Below are 17180 nucleotides of genomic sequence, written 5' to 3'. Positions count from 1 at the left end.
TCTGGCAGCCAGCTAGTTACTTATGCTTTAAAAGTGCAGTATACTGAAAGTAAAAGTCAGTATCTGTGCTCTTATTAAACAGTTAGTCTTCATGAAATAATATTGTTTTTTATATGTTGTTTTTATTGATATTTAAAAGCAAAATCAGTAGATTAACATTAGAAAAACAACTTGTACAAGCACTCTTTGTTTCAATGATACAGTGTTTAACAGGTTACATCTTACAGGCACACAGTCGTCTTTGGTATTTAATTCTTTTAAATAAGGCATTTTCCATATTATCTTTTAATATATGTAATTTTTAGTTGTATCTACCATTTTAAGAGTGTAACAAAAAGATTTTCCATTTCTATTCCAAATATTTTATATTTTACACAAAATAATAAAACCACATTATAACTGTACAGTGATTGAACTACTTGTGGGTCTATTTAATGTAAACTTTAACAACAAGGCTAGACATTTTTGGATTTGAACAGACTGTGAGATAAACTTGTCTGCTGCCCTGATAAAACTGCTGCTCTTATTAGTCTGAATCAGCTTGATTGTCATTGTTCAAGAACATTTCAGCCCATTTTACTTTTTACAATTGTGTTTCAGTACATTTAAAGGCTCATCCCTCCACAAATGCAGCCATAAAGAGAAGCCATAGAAGCGAGAGCAGCAGTCATTCTTGCTGCTGTGATGATTAACGACAATGAGAGAGAGGATGAGGAAGACGGAGAAAAGCAGAATAGGTAAAGAGTGAGGAGGTGGGTTAAGATAGACTGAGAGACTCAGAGACAATGGTAGAGACAGATAAAAGTAAAGACAGGAAAAAGACAAAGTAATGAAAACATTAAAAGAGACATTAATTACCGTACATGTTTGTGATTGGGAATTAGCTCAAGCATTATTCAACCTGTCTGTCATCCCGGGAAAGCCTTGCTGAACTGACGTGAAATGCAGTGAGTGGCACATGCAGACAGAGGCAACACAGGGAAAGAAAAGGTGTCTGGTGACTGAGCAGAGTTCACCTACAGGTATTTAGAGATGGAGGAGCAAGCTTGATGTAGGGCAGCTTTCCAACAGGGCATTATTCAGCCCTAAATATAGACAGGACAGAAGTAGGCTGAGCTGACAGCGCTGCCAAAAGGCCACGAAAATAAGCCATAATGTGAAACCTTGTGTACAGTGACTGAGGACTGTGTCAGATATGCTTTGGAGGTGACTTGTGTTTAAAATGTGCACCCATAAATTTAACTCTTGTGTTTAAACTTCCTGGACGTCCCCCTGATCATATTCTTCATATATGAAAATCTATTGTATTCAATCAGGTTTATCAGCTGCTGTCTATGAGACTCCAAACAGAAGTGATGTGTAACTTTCTCTAACAGACTTCTGAAACATGTCATCTGTCTTTACAATAATGTTTATAAGTGATTCTTAGGGCATTAGGAAAAGCCTTTGTGTATTAAGGTGATTAAAAGCATATATCTGTATGTTTGTACCCCTAAACCATGGGTTAAGGGATGTCAGGGAGTCTGTGTTGCTTAAAAACACTTCAGCAGGGTAGTCTTTCCTTCACCTTCAATGCTGGGACTTCATGGGCAAACCCTCTGACTCACTACACCCTCACACTACTGTTGTCGAAAAACATTATGCTGCCAAAAGCCTAAAGAAGGACTATTCCAGAAAATCTGCCTTTGAAACACACAGTCTGCAAACACACACCTTCCTCCAGCGGCACAGAGCTAATTTCAGCTATCCTCCTTAGTCTCTCTGCACCCTCTCTTCCTCTCTCCCTCCTTATATCAACATCCAGTTAACCTCTAGCGCCAGTTTAAGTGGGGCTACGCCACATGAACACTCACACTTTTTACACCGAGCTGTGACAAGCCTCGACTTGTTCCGGGCAATGAGACCCAGAAACACCTACACTACAAACTTCACAATTACCATCAATGGGGACTTTTCACATTCCCGCTGAAGGAAATCTAGGTTAACTGAGATAACGGATGATTAACTGATATAATTCCCAGTTGTATGTTACTTCTCGGATTGAAAATCAAACACAAGGTAAAAATAATGAGCTCTGAGTAAATAACCATGTGCCCTCTTTCAGATCTCTGCACTATTTTTAGCCGGGTATCACGGGTGTGGTCATGATCAAGCAAAACAGCACAGGTCAGTGACACTCCTCAGGGAGGCACTGCCAGTGAAGCCAAAACATATAAAACATCGTTTTTCTCCTTGCCTCTTTTTCTTTTTCAACTGTTTTCTTCAAATCAGCTAGCTCTTGATCCAAAAAGACTCCTGTTGCTGTTATGCAACACTAACAGAATACACAAGTGGTTCTCAAACTTTTTCACATCAAGGACCCCTAAACTGACACAAATTAGACCATACATCTCTATTTGTTAAGATTTTAGATGATTTATTACAGAAAGTGTATGAAACCCATGACCATAACATACATACCATCATACATTGTCATATTGTTACTTATGCATGGACTCAAAGTGAAAATAAATGATTAACCATTTTACTGGGGACCCCAGTCAAGCACTTTGAGAAGCACTGGTACACAGTATGGTTTCGAATTGCTGTTTTAGCTTTAAACAATCCCCAGAGATTACACACTTCTTGTTTACAGATTACAAAATAGACTAAGTAAAAAAAATGTACCCAAACCTGCTCTGTTGAGCCTCCACTGGCCTGTAAACACACACACACACACACACACACACACACACACACACACACACACACACACACACACACACACACACACACACACACACACACACATACACACACACACTGTGCTGGAGATGATGGCAGTCACTCAGCACAGAACATTTAGGACAGGTGTGACATTCAAGGACTGACTGCTGCTGTATGTGTGGAGGAAACAGGTGGTGAGATCCTCACTACGAGAGGGAAGGGGACAAGAAAACATTAATTCAACATTTCGCTTAAAAGTGAGGAAGATTGTTTATCTTTTACACCTGCATTATAAAAATAATGAATATGACAAGTGATTATTTGTTAAAGACACAGTTCCATTGTGACTTTTATATAATGTTATTATATATGTGATCATGAGTATTTGCTTCTGTACTGGTTAGCATCACATTGAAACCGAATAAATAAGGACACGTGTCTCTCAACAACAGAGAAGTGGCCTTATTTCATACTTCTCTAATGAACTATGTGTGTCTGTTTCTCAGGAACACTTTTCAACTTCCCTGTCTGTGGCTCTCAGTCCCAAGTACACCTGTTTCCAGTAAAGATGTAGTGTTTAGTTTCATTTTTTAAATAAAGTAAGTGATTTCATAAAAGTAATGTAGTTTTCAACACTCAAAATTAACTAGTTTATAGTTATAAGGGAACATGTCACCCAGTACAACACTGTAGCTTGTTGATGTGGTTTTTGCTCAATGGCACAGAGGAATAACACTTTAACACTTTAATCTTTATCTTTACATTAAACTTTTAACTGTCTTTAGTATCAGTAAACTACAGAATTGTATGTTTATTTATAACATTTTATTTCGGTGCTCAGTGGTGACTTTTCAGGACTTTTCATATTTTTCAATCCAAGCATTCGTTCATATTATTCTGGTCAGTCTGAACATCTTCATCTTCCTTTATGATGTGGTGAAATTTTCATTGAGACACAGAGGTGCTGCTCTGTGCAATTCACATTTCCATATTGTCCATTATTTATTATCTTTACTTACTTTATTTTTCTTTTGACATCTTAAACAACCATTGTTTTTTTTTCTATTTTTCTATTCATTATTCACGCTCTATCTTACAATAGTCTGCCCACTCGTAATTGTTCTGAATTAATGTTGGTGTACCGCAGGGCTTTGTGATGGGGGTCTTTCCTTTTAACCATATACATGGTACCTCGTGGTGAAATCTTCTGCAGCTATGGTGTCAATGTTCATGGTTATGCTGACAATACTCAAATTTACAAACCAATTACATCTGATGATTGTTCACAAATTGTAAATCTTGAATTATGCCTAATCGCTACTACAAATTGGATGTCCCAAAACTTCTTGCAAAAAAATCTCAGTAAAACTGAGATGTTAATTGTTGGCCCAAAAACCTAATTGCCTCTTCTGACAGACCATTGGGCATTGTGTAATTACCCAGAGCTCCACAGTTAAAAATCTTGCTGTTATTTTTGACTCAGCTCTTTCATTCAATGCTCACATTAGGGAAACTACTAAGATAGCATTTTTCCACTGTCACAATATCTTGAAAATATGTTCCTTGTTTAATACACACTTTTGTTTCATCAAGATTAAATTACTGTAATGTTTTATTTTCTGGCCCACCTAGCTGCAGTGTTAAATGCTGCCACCAGAATACCAACTAGAACTAGAAAATCGGACTATATTACTCCAATCCTAATTTCCATTCACTGACTCGCAATTCAGGCTAGATCAGACTTGATGGTGCATCTCTTTTTTATAAATCAGTACATTGGCTTGCACCATTATACATGTCTGATATTATCACCCTTTATATTCCCACACTTACTCCGATTGCATGATGCTGCCTATCATACTGTTCCCAGAATCAAGAGAAAAAACATTTGATAGTCAAGTGTTCTCTTACCAAGCTCCATATCTATTGAACCTGCTACCTTTTACAATCAAGTTACTTCAGTTATCATTGATATTCATTTGATAATGTGTCCCATGATTCACTATTGTCAGATGGTATTCTGTGTACTGGATGTTTAAATGTTCTGTCATTTGTTTATTTATGTTTGTTTTTTGGGGGTTTTGTTTCATTTACTTTTCTTTTGTCTCTTCTTGATTCTTTTAATATTGTTGTTTTTGCTGTAAAGTGCATTGAGACACCCTTGTGGTTTTGCAATTTAAATAAACTTTGATTTAATGTTTTTAGGTCTTTTTAAAAGCTTTTACCACATTTGTTCAACGCAAGTCGTTAAATTCCATGAATAGCTAAGTATCTATAAGCAGGGCTGTGTTATTATATGCATGTTCGTGTGTTCAAATCAATTTTTTCCTTAGATAGAAACATGTATTTTTTATGTGGAAATGAATACAATTTACATTTAATGTTTGGGTTAATTTAACAAGAATATACTGATTATGTATGAGCTGCTGTACCATATAAACAGTTTTGAATTTTTGTGCTGAACAAAAAAAGCTGGAAAACACACATTAGAAATAGTTTAAGATTCCCTCGGACTACTTAAATAACACAGTCAATCTCTCAGGGAGCAAGAAGCAAACCCACTTAGCCACTTCTTTTAATGCTCTAAGCGATGAGCATTGAACAAACAACCCATAAATCACGTTGTTTTTATTTGGGACTTTTCTTGGAACCAACTGGATGTTCAACATGAGCAACACCTCCTGCAATGTCAAAGGTTTGTCTGGCCACATATCAGTTCAAAGGAGTCTCTCCCTGCACCCCCACTCCCAGCTCAAGTATCTGAAACGAGTTGAGTGCTCAGTAAGTGCAGCAGAAGCAGGCCCTGAAATAATATGGAAATTAATAGGAAAATATAAAGGTTTAATTGGGAGAAAAGCTGCAAGATTACCATGTTTTTGCAATTCACTGATGACCATTTTACTCCACACTGTTAGATGATTTAGATCAGGATTAAAAATGAGCCTTTTTTCTTGTTTAATTCAGTTTTCCTGTAGGGAGGGTTTTATCTACTTTGACCGCATTTCAGCCTAATTAGGCCATGTGAAAACAATTAATAGTCATAGACACCAAACCTACATGATATTCATCATTCAAGTGGCTCAGCAACAAACAATAAAAGGAAATGAAGACATTTGGACAAGAAGACAAGTGCAAGATGGGTTTATTGTCAAACTGGTTATTAAGACATGAACTTGACTAATGTCATATCACATCTTAAACTCCGCTGTAGTAAAGTGCAGATTCAAATCAAGTTGCCCTGGGAGTTGTCATACATTTTCTATGTCTGGTTTTGAACTGTCAGGTTAAATAGACTGCAATATGAAATCCTACGAATTATGAAAAGCCCTTTTTTTCAACCCACACATCTAAAGCTAATGTGCAAACAAGATAATTCACAAAGCTTTACTATTCTGTACGTTGAGGCACCCTCTAACTCATCTGTGTCCTCAGTTCTCATACAATTGGACGATGAGTTGTACAAAATGAGCATCCTAGCTGTAGTCTAGGAGTTCTCATGAAAGGTTTTCTGCAGTGATTGGTTGGTTGATATGCTGCCGCTGCACATGCACAGTGGGCCAAAGATGTTGACCTACCCCAGACTTTTCTTTTGATCAAGATTATTAAAAGACCAGCGACATTTTAAAGGTCGGCCATGTACGAGCGTTAAGAGGTCACTTCTGTGTACAAGTCTGCACACTCCAGCGGTTGTAATTCGGTTAGTTTGGCCGCTGCGGTTTCTAGTGGCAGTCATGTGCATTATGGAATCTCACATGTGTGCCACTCCAAACTCTTGTCCTCAATTATTTGTGTAAGCTCAAAAAAACAAAAACAAAAAATCACAGACACACATACTGGCACTCTCACATACACACTCACTCCAGTTCATTCACCCTTCTTACAACAATCAGTACAATGGTTTTGCATTCTCCTCCCCCCCCCCCCCCCCCTCGACTGGGGAAGGGGGATACTGAAGGGAACGGCAGCAATGAGGTAAACACAAAAACTCATGAGAGATATTGCACAGACAAGTGCCGGCACAGAATACAACAGTCTCTCTTTCCAACAGCCTAGCCTGTGCATAGGAAGAATAAAGCACTTATGGTGTTCGCAGACATTTAACCCCTTCTCGTAAAGCTTTGTTATACACTAAAGTGGGAACGACAAATGTAATAAAATCTGCGCCGATTGGCAGATCCAGATTCGCATGACAATAACTAAATGTATTGTAAAAAGTACAAAAAAAAAATAAAAATAAGGTAACCTAACGATGACTGAGAAAGGGTCCGTGACTGTTGGCAACAGTGATGGGACAAACACAAAAAATAAACCTGAAGTCCCAGCATATGTAGAAATGCCTCAATCATTGCTTTGACAAGAGAGAAGCAGGCAAAGTTTGAGGCTGGGTTGGAGCCAGCATGGAGAAAAATCTCTCATGTTTCATTCAATAAATAGCATCGTGGAATATGCAAAAAAAATTCTATTTTTTCTAAAGCAAAAAATACGTAAACCCCTTGCTCAGTTCATCCATGTTTGTCCATGTTACCGTCCATTCTTAATACATCCCCACAGATAGAGCTGTGACCTGTGGCTCCATGAAGTAATGAACAGAGGAAGAAAATGGTCACTCATCCCTCCATTTAATCCACTCATCATTCAGTCCATCCTGGTAGAATGAGGACATTTTTGTGCACACAAATCTTGAAGTTCATACTCTCCAAATGGTTTCAATTTGCAAACCAAACCCACAAAAACAAGTCTTTCAGCTCTTCAAACACCTTGTGGGTCAGGTGTTGAACCATCATGCTCTCCAGTCCACACCTGGAATCACCCCCTTCCCCGTTTCCATCTGTCCCTTCACCCCGAAATGTCTTCACGATCATTATCTGTGGAGCAAGACGAAGGCCTCTAGTTTTTCGGGGATGTTTCCCCTGTAGTCGAGGCTGTGCTTGATGATGGCCCTGGCGGCGAGGCACTGCAGCGTGGTGTGGTTTATGGGCTGGATGACATTCCTGGCCAGCTCCTTCTCGTCTAGGAGGTCGCAGGCCGTTTGCTGGAAGGCGTTGGTGCTGTCGAAGTGAGTCCCGCATGAAATCAGCAGGTTCATGATGTCAGCGTGACCATTGGATGCAGCTATATGAAGTGGGCTGGTGGGTAGAAGGAGAGAGCAGATTATAGACAGGTCCATAATATTGGCGTAACTAGTGGCTGACATTGTGGAGCACTATGATGCGACTGAAGAGCTTAAAAATCCTAAAAATGCGTCATTTATTTTCAATAACTTGCATGAAAAAAAAAATCAGATTTTTAACACAATTATGTGTAAAAACAGAAAAAAACAAAAGCAAATTCAGAGAGCTGAAACAAGAGAAATACAAACTACACAAACATACCTGTTGTCATCTTCATCCCGGCTGTTAACATCTGCCCCACACTCAAGAAGAATGGAAGCGACAGTGAAGGAGGGGAACTTGCAGACGGGGTAACGGCCCACGCAAGTGGTGTTACGGTCGACTGCCAGGTGTAGTGGACTGTAGCCGTTCTTACCACACGGCTGGAGCTTCAGGAATCTGTAGAGATGTGGAAGGAGAAACTTTTCATTAAAAGAAATGACAATAAAGTGACAAGCCACAAACAGCATGGTGACAGCACTGCGCGAGTGTAAATTCACACTAATAAACAAATACAAAGTTCATAGAAATTGATCAAAAGTGAAGGGAAAAAACCCCCCACAATATCCAACACCCCCCCCCCCCAAAAAAAAAACAAACAAACAAAACAAACAAAAACAAAACTAAACTATGCCTTTCCCTCAGAACCATCATATTTTATTATTTATTTATGTTGTTTCACAACAGTAGTCATTTCCACACACAACACACCTATAGATGGTTTCCTTCTTGTAGTGGTCCTGTTCCGCAGTACATGGCACCTTCTCCAAAAGACAAATGAGGTGCAGGATGATTGACAGAGCCTTGCTGAGCTGGGCAGGGTCAGGAGGCATCAGTCCACATTGTTTGACTGCCCGCTCTATCTCCAACACGCTCTTGGAAAGGATCCCCATCAAGTCCTCAAATGACACTGATGTCCCCAGAAGCCCCTTGGCCCTGTCCTGCAGCATGAAGGAGAAGAGCTCGGCGAACGACAGCAGACTGGAGGCTGTCATGGGGCTCAGGGGGTCCAGGTTGCTCTGTTGCATGTCCAGCGCGTACTTCCACAGATTTATACAGCGCTCAAAGTTCCCAGAGTCAGCATAGACGGCACCGCGGTAACGGATGTAGTAAGACGTGTCTGGATGCTGCGGACCGAGGATTCTCTCGCGGATGAGCAGAGCCTGCATGCGCATCTCATCCGGGTCAGATATCAAACCATCCAGCTCTTCTCCGTTTGTTACCTAGGAAAAGGACAGCGAGGTTAAGATGACGACAGGGTGCAGGCGTTTAAGTAGTTCAAGGTGTCCATGAACATGCAAATAGTCAACCAAAGCAAACAAATCAAAGACCTGACATCAGACTGCTGCAGTATGCGCTCGGTGTATTGTGCTGAACATACGTTTTTAATTATTTCTTTTCATTTTTGGTGATACAAACATGGTCTTAAATGTTTTCTTTATTCTATTTCTTCACAGCAGATGCTCTAAACTGTCTCAAATACTGAAGACTAGAATGCTAATTTCCTGCATAGTACATTTAAAAGAAGTCACCTTGTACAAAGTCTGTGCTGCCTTTACAAAAACCTGACCATGTCAGCAATAATAACACTTTAAATGGAATAACTGCAGTAAAAAGACTTAAACTAAAACTCACTTCCCTGGCGTAGTCGTAAGCCATGATGAGTTGTTTGGGTTCCGCTTTATGGACAACGTTGTTGCTATCCGTGTACCTGAGGTCCATGGCTCTCTTCCAGTATTTTAAAGCTCCGAGCAGGTCTCTTTTTTTATCCACAAATGTGGCTCCCAAGAGCTCCAGGGCGTCGATGCGTTCCGTGTGGCTTGTCTGCAGAGAGGTGAAATTGTTATTTTTCATATTTCTCCTAAATACTGAATCCATTATAACATCATCTACGATTGTAAGCAACAGAGACCCTGACCTGCTGGTGCGTTGTCAGGTAATCTACGATGTTCGTGTGGCCTGTGACGCTGGCAGAGAGCAGGGGTGTCATACCGTAGCCGTCCTGCTCCATGGATGCTCCGTACTGCAGCAACATCCGCATTATCTCCAGACTGCCTGACTCCGCACAATCATGGAGTGCCGTGTTACCTATAGACAGAGGGGACACACGTCTTACAATAAGCTACAGATTATGTTATTTATATTAATTGATAACAGAGACAATAGTAGAGGCTCTGTGGTACCACACAGACGCTTAGCTGGAGTACAGGAGCAAGTGTGTTCATACAATACGCCTTTTTAGTGTTACTTTTAAGTTAACAATCGTGGACTCTTCACAATCTTTATGCTACAGTTTAGTCAGCATAAACATGTAAAGAAAGCGCTGGAAGACCTGCAGATACATTCAATTGAAACGTTTCTATCCATGCAGCCAGATGTAGTAGCCGGCTTTGTTGTCAAACAACACTGGAAAAAACCCTGGCTGAACCTCAGCATTTTATTTTGATAAAGCAGAAATGGTTTTTAGTTGTACTGTCTTGTGGCATAAAGCTGGAAGTACTCCAAAGAGCATATTAAAAAGAAAGAAATTAAAAAATGCTATTCAAGAGTTTAAATTTTAAAAAATTGTAGTTCCCAAAATGTAGTTTCTACATTACACCAGTTGCATTACACAATGCAACTACGAAACCTTGCAGCACTGTCCTTTCACCTGGAATATATTCAAAAAGGCAGCAGTTCAGCTGATCAGATTATTATGGATGCTGCCACTGAGCTATTTGTCTGTTACACGCTCACCTCCACCAAACAATCTGATGTGTACGTTAACGCCGCTCTCTCAAACATAAAGTCACAGGTCACACTGCTTCTACTTCATGTCTTACTTTAAATGGAAAACCTGCTCAACTCAACCACTGTAAACAAAGTAATGTGTAGTATAAAAAGGTTTTGTAACAATTTCTCAGCTGAATAAATTGTCCTCTCACATATACTATTGATCCAGATCGAGCACAATAAGTTATATTTATTCACCATCTATGGTTTAATGATAAGTGGTCACAGTGCTTATGAAACTATGATGTGGTTAGAGGCTTATTTGTTACTTGGACACTAAAAGTCTGGAGGCCTTTAAAGTCTCAGTCTGTAGTGTATCCTTTTGTCCTGCAAACCTTTCAAATAAGTCAGTTCAGTCCAAAAAATCTGCATCAATTTTCTATAAAAACATTTTAAAAAGGTTTCCACTGCTGGTTTTTCCTAGAGCTAAACATGGGACATACTGGAGGAGAGCACTTACTGATTCCATTAAGTTAAAAGCCAAAAAAATCCTACAAATGAATTCAACCACTTCTTCACATGCATTCATAACACTTCATGTTCATGTAATGGTGCTTTACTTTCGCTCGCCTCTGCCATGATCGCCCTGAGTACACGGAGGCTAATCCATATTCAAGCAGACGAGACCAAACAGGGTTAGTCAGGGATTAATCATTACTTATACCTAGGGCTGAAACGATTACTCGAATAATTTGAATAATTCGATTACAAAAAATGATCGGGGCACATCACTCGCTAGTTGCGAAGCAATTTACTAAAGAGTGAAAACTAGAATGGGGCGTGCGCGCGCACACACCAAAAAATGATCATTTTCTATTGTTTATTTTCACATTGCGTCTTCTTTTTATAACGTCACTGTGTGGATCATTAACCTTGTTGTTCTAGTTTATGAAATAACAGCTTCTACCTGCTGAGATCTCACAGTCAGAGGTATGAGATGAGGAGAGGAACAGGGGGGGTTGATCTCTGGTCTCTACACTGAAAGCCTGAGGTAGGAGGAGCAGGGCAATCTAGTGCATTTAATTTGTACGGTAGCCTAATGATGCAAAAATTAAAATCAGTCACATTAAAAGTGAGTTCATGTATTTGTTTCAGAAGGCACTGAAGGTAAATGCACTACATACAATAATTGGGTTTAGTTTTGATTTAAAAAATGGAATATTCAGACCAAATATCCTTTGTTTAAGTTATTAATCTTGAATATGTCTTGTTTCAGGGTCATTTGACTTTACAATATCATTATTTTCATTTATTTGTTTCAGAAAGCACTGAAGTTAAATGCACTACATGGGTTAAGTGTTTTTGTCTTTTTTGTACTCTCATTTTTAGTATTGCTATTTAATAAAGAAAAATAATTTATTAGATTACTCGATTAATCGATGAAATAATTGATAGAATAATCGATTACAAAACTAATCGATAGCTGCAGCCCTACTTATACCCTTCAGTTTCTGCCAAAACTACACCTATTGGATTAATCTTACTCCTCAAGGAAAACTCGACGTTGCAATTTTAAAATAAACAACCTACAGTGTTGATGCTAGTTTATTAGCGACAGGCAGCTTGCTGCCCACACTGTAAAATATTCCAACAGTGGAGTTATTAGATGACGGGTTGTTCTCAAATAGATGGGTAACAATTCAGTCAATAATTAATAAATGTACAAAGCACACCGAGTGCTCCACAGAGATATTCCACTTCATTATCATGTCGGTATAAATGTGCCAAAGTGCCTCTTTTAGCCGCCCTCTAAAACAACTTCTCTCTCTTCTACGGTAACGTGTTGAATATAATAAAGCACAGAATAATTTATAAAGTTGGCAACTAATTGATTAACTGTTGCAGCTCTAGTTTAGATGTTGATTTAGCTGTTACGCAACCGTTGATAAGAAGTGTTCAGTAAAGGTATGTCTTCCTTATGTCAGTATTGTTACGTGGTTTCTTGGAAGAAAGATTTATGGACTCGACTCTTCTATAGTCCACTGAGAATCAGATAAGAAACAGCAATACAACAGCTGGATTAACTAATAAAAACATGTGGGCGTACATTTATAAAGAGGTAAACTAATGTAATGTGCTGACTTTGTGAAGCTATTAAAAGGAAATTAATTTAGGTTTAAATATTAAGATTTGAGAAGCTGGAATCAAACAACTTTGAAATGCTTTCTTCAAAAAGGTCCAGTATGTAACATTCAGAAACATATATCACAAGGACTGCATATTGCAACCAACTGCATACCCCTCCCTTCATCTTCCCCTTCCAACTGTGTAGGGGAACTTATGGTGGCTACGAAACTCGAGAAAGTCCCTCTCTAGAGCCAGTGTTTGGTTTGTCCATTCTGGGCTACTGTAAAAGATGAAGACCCGCTCCCTAAATGGCCTTTTATAACAAAAACATAACAGGTCTTAGTTTCAGGTGATTAGACACCAATTAAAACATACTCATGAATATCATATTTCATTTCTGCTGAGTCTTTTCTGCTTGATGCCACTAAAGTTACACACTGCACCTTTAAAGCTACGAATCTACTCATCGTTGCAGCAGCAGCCCCAGCCTCAAAATACTCAGGACAATTTTTTTTAAATGCATGACAAAATTTACATTACAATTTCAATAATACTACACTAAAACTAACAAAAATCAAACCTCTATAAATTTGACTAAAACTAAATTTACATTTTTGTTAAATCAAAATCAGATACTGAAATTAACACTGACACTAACAAAACAAGTTAATCCAGAAACTTCCTTCCCAAATCCGGGGATTAGTCTGAATACTCATTCTGGGCCTCCAAACAGGATTTATAGTACATTAATCCAGAGTGAGGAGGGCAGCTCACAAACAGGTGAACTGAACTGAAGGAATTTCATAACCTGAGAGGAGATGGTTTGTCTGCAGAGGACTGTCTGTTTGTCAGGGAAGCCGAGGATGAGCTACAACCGAGTGGTTCAGAGGAATTGACGTGTTTATGGTGGGCGCCCAAATGTGTGCAAGCTGACCAGTGAGCCTGATATCAAGCCTGACAGAACTGAGAAAAAGACTGAAAGACTAAAAGGCATTTGTATTTTCATATTTTAAAAATGTGAATATTTCAAACATGGTCAGCAGATAAACTAAAGCTGCAATGATTACACTGAAAATTAGCCAAGTAATCTTCTACGCAAGAAATGTCCCATTTCTGGTGTTACCACTTCTTTATATTTTAGTATTTTGAAATTTCTTCACTCCTCTATAATAGTAACTAAATATATTTGTGCTGTAACCTGTTTGTCAGGACCAAACAAAACATTTTAGGTTGCATCTTTGCGAAAACAGTGACTGTCATTCTCAACCTTTTTCGGACATTTTATGGACCAAATAAAAATGAATCGAGAAGGTCAGCAGAGAAGTGGGCTATGGTGTAGGAGTGGTTTGAAATTTCACAATTTGATATTTTTATGCCATAAAAGCTGGTCAGCATTTAAACCCACTGACACAAACATGCAGTTGCTGTGCTCAAACAAAGATGAAACTTCACACATGTGCAGCCTCCTCTGAAGCATACAGTGGTCCAGTGTTCGATACACATGTGATTATATCCTTGATATCACTGTGGTGCTTTTCTTTTCAAGCTCTCTCAATGTCTTTTTATTTCAGAAAAGCCAATAGCTTCACAGGCAGAGGCACAATAGTTGTTTCTATATATATATATATATATACCAAATACAATCATAGTAGAAAAAAATGATCTTATAGTCACACCCACAAAAAAATGAGTTCAAAATGATGTAGTCAGCGTCACAGTTTTCCATTGCGAAACCAGACTTTTGTGGTATTCTGTTGAGTCATTTTCAGGACGGAAATATGCAAAATATTTGATTTATCACACAATTTTTTTTTCTATACTATCAAGTGTACATTGAGACCATATGTGATCTCCTGTGGTGTACAGACATACATTACTGTACAGTCCTTCTTGTTATTTCACATTTCTCAAAACAACTTGCAACATCTTGATCTGAGATCAGTAAAACCTTCATTACTCATCTTTCATTACATCACCACTGAGTTTCTAGAGTAGATTTTAATTGAAACCACTTTAAAACTGTTATAAGCAGACATTTGCATAGCCACATGGGTTATGTTATCTCAGGTGACAGGGATCATGTGAAGAAAATGGGGATTATTGTATGTTTTTTTTTGGCTGTTAACACGCTCACCTTTCACACTTTTCCTGTTGACATCTGCTCCTTTCTCCAGCAGGTACTGAGCTATCTCCTTGTGTCCCTTGTAGCAGGAGATCATCAGACACGTGTGTCCGTGTCTGTTGGCCACCTCCAGGTCAGCTTTGTGCTCCACCAGGTATTTCACAATGTCCAGGTGACCGTCGAAGCACGCTGCCCTCAGGGGGGTCGAGTTGGTCAGGGTGGTGCTGTTGACAGACGCTCCGTGCCCCAGCAGGGACTGGACCACCTTCAGGTGACCAGCTGCCGAAGCAGCCCACAGGGGGGGCGCTCCCTCGATGGTTTCCCCGTCAAAGTTCACAGACCCACCGACCTCCACAGGAGCACTGCAGCACTCCAGCAGGTACTCCACCAGGTCCAGGTGTCCGTACCGTGAGGCCATCAGCAGCGGGGTGGCCCCATTGGTCTTCTCACCCATCAGCTGGGTTACCTCGTGCCCATCTTTGTTCTCCAGCAGTTTTTGGAGCAGCCGGAGCTTTCCGTCTCTAGCTGCGTTAAATACTGCCGTCTTTAAATCCATCTCTGATATTTCCTTCAGTGCTATTCTATTTTTTTTGTTTTAGATAAAAGGCAGCTGTGTTGGTGAAACAGGCAGCTGAGGACCGGAGGAGCTCGGGACTCTTTGTTTACAACAGGCTCAGACTTTGTAGCTAACGTTGAAGCAGCTAACTGAGCTAGCGTTTAATTAACCTAAAGGTCCACTAACACGTCATGAACTCCAGCTTTTAAAACAATTTCATAACCGGATGTCGTGTGTATGTGTGTATCTAAACTCTTTAATAACCGTGCCGTTTGAGCCGACCCTTGGTCCGGTAACACATCTGTCGCCGTGTGAGCGAGGTGTGCTAGCAAACTTCCTTGATCAGTTTTAGCTTCACCCACTAGCGTCGCTTAGCTAACACTTTATTAACCGATACTCATCCACGGACATTTCTTTCTCCTCCTCCATTAGACCTGCTTCCTCTGCTTGAGACACAACATGCTCCCGAGACGCTAATTTTACTCGGTTTTTCCGAGGGCCGAAAAAAACAGAAATCCACCCCCACCCGAACTGCTGTTAGCTTAGCTGGGGATAACTCGACGGTAACCGAGCCGCTTTTCTTCCTCACACAGGTCGAGTAACCCCCCACCCACCCTAAAAACTGCAAATAATAGTCGTCCGGGAAGCCGCTCCGCCAACTGGCACGACGATAAACTCAGCGCAGGGTTTGGGCAATTAGGGAAGGCTATCCACCCACGGCTCGACCGGATGATCACGACTCCGTTTCTGTCAAATCGCGAACCCGACGCAGTCTTTTCTCTCCGCCACGGCGCATGATTGACGTACGAAGCGTCCAATCACAGAGCGGCTAGACTCTGACGTAGACATTAAAAACACACAACAACAAAGAGCAGATCCGCGACCCTGTTCTAAATGAACCTGGCAGTTTTCTTTGTGAATAAATTATGAGATTACAATCTTCAAAAGGAAAGCTTGCCTCGTCTGTGTCTGCCGGTTTAAATATATATTGTATGGCTGCAGAGATGATTGTGATAGCTTTGATTATATCACTCCCTACAGGATAAAAGATGCATCACTAGAAGATGTATCCAGAAACCTCACCCCTCCCTGTTTATCTGTAGTGATCAAGCTGTTTTATACCCAGACATTTTAATAGAAAGTTTATTCAGACATCCCAATAACTTCATTATTTGTATCCAAAATCCACCTGTTGGTGTTCAAACAGAAAGTTAAATGTCAACAATGCACCACTCACAAAAAACTGACAGACAGTGGTGGAAGTACTCAGATCCTTTACTAAATAATAAAAGTACAAGTACAGCAATATAAAAATAATCCATTACAAGTAAACGTTCTGCAAAATGTACTTATGGTATTTCAGTAAAAGTATTCACTTCGTCACTCTGTCTGAAAGATTGTTATATATGACATCCTTTCATTTTTAATACTGAAGCATCAGTGTGTAAGCAGCATGTTACTGTTGTAGCTGCTGGAGGTGGAGCTAATTTCAGCTACTTTATATAAAGTTAGCTTGTTTAGTTCACTGGTTCCCAACCTAGGGGTCGGACCTCTCCAAAGGGTCACCAGATAAATCTGAGGGGTCATGAGATGATTAATTGGAGGTGATAGAAGAAAAAGTTCTGATACACAAATCTGTTTTCAGTTTTTGGACCTTTTCTCTTATCTTTGAATTTTGGTAAAATATTGGAACCAGGTGAGATGTTTAGTAAGAAAAATCCCTTTTTGGTGGAGCTGTTTACAACTCATAGAAATCTGAAGTGTAACACTGACTACACACTGCTTTTTGCAAGTCATCAAAAGCCAA

General features: G+C 39.6%; 1 protein-coding gene across 1 annotated transcript; it reads right to left on the bottom strand.

Annotated features, from left to right (window-relative positions):
- Nucleotides 1-5838: 5838 nt before the first annotated feature.
- fem1c (fem-1 homolog c) lies at nucleotides 5839-16072 on the bottom strand. The gene is made up of 6 exons (XM_062418186.1): nucleotides 14830-16072; nucleotides 9775-9944; nucleotides 9492-9680; nucleotides 8568-9079; nucleotides 8079-8255; nucleotides 5839-7832 (listed from the first exon to the last, which is right to left on the bottom strand). Exons 1-6 carry the CDS (start codon nucleotides 15371-15373, stop codon nucleotides 7568-7570), a joined length of 1857 nt encoding a protein of 618 aa, XP_062274170.1. The 5' UTR covers nucleotides 15374-16072; the 3' UTR covers nucleotides 5839-7567.
- Between the last annotated feature and the right edge of the window lie 1108 nt (nucleotides 16073-17180).

This window comes from Scomber scombrus, chromosome 4, assembly GCF_963691925.1.
Source record: "Scomber scombrus chromosome 4, fScoSco1.1, whole genome shotgun sequence".
Taxonomy (NCBI): Eukaryota; Metazoa; Chordata; class Actinopteri; order Scombriformes; family Scombridae; genus Scomber; species Scomber scombrus.
Note: the sequence above shows the minus strand (reverse complement) of the source record. Positions and strands in the feature narration are given on the sequence as shown.

Excerpts from the sequence above, each read along its gene's own strand:
- fem1c (XM_062418186.1), bottom strand. The coding sequence starts at position 15,373 with ATGGATTTAAAGACGGCAGTATTTAACGCAGCTAGAGACGGAAAGCTC. Across the intron at positions 9,945-14,829 it reads CAACAGGAAAAGTGTGAAAG|GTAACACGGCACTCCATGAT; the intron begins GTGAGCGTGTTA and ends CTCTGTCTATAG. Across the intron at positions 7,833-8,078 it reads CGGGATGAAGATGACAACAG|CCCACTTCATATAGCTGCAT; the intron begins GTATGTTTGTGT and ends TCTACCCACCAG.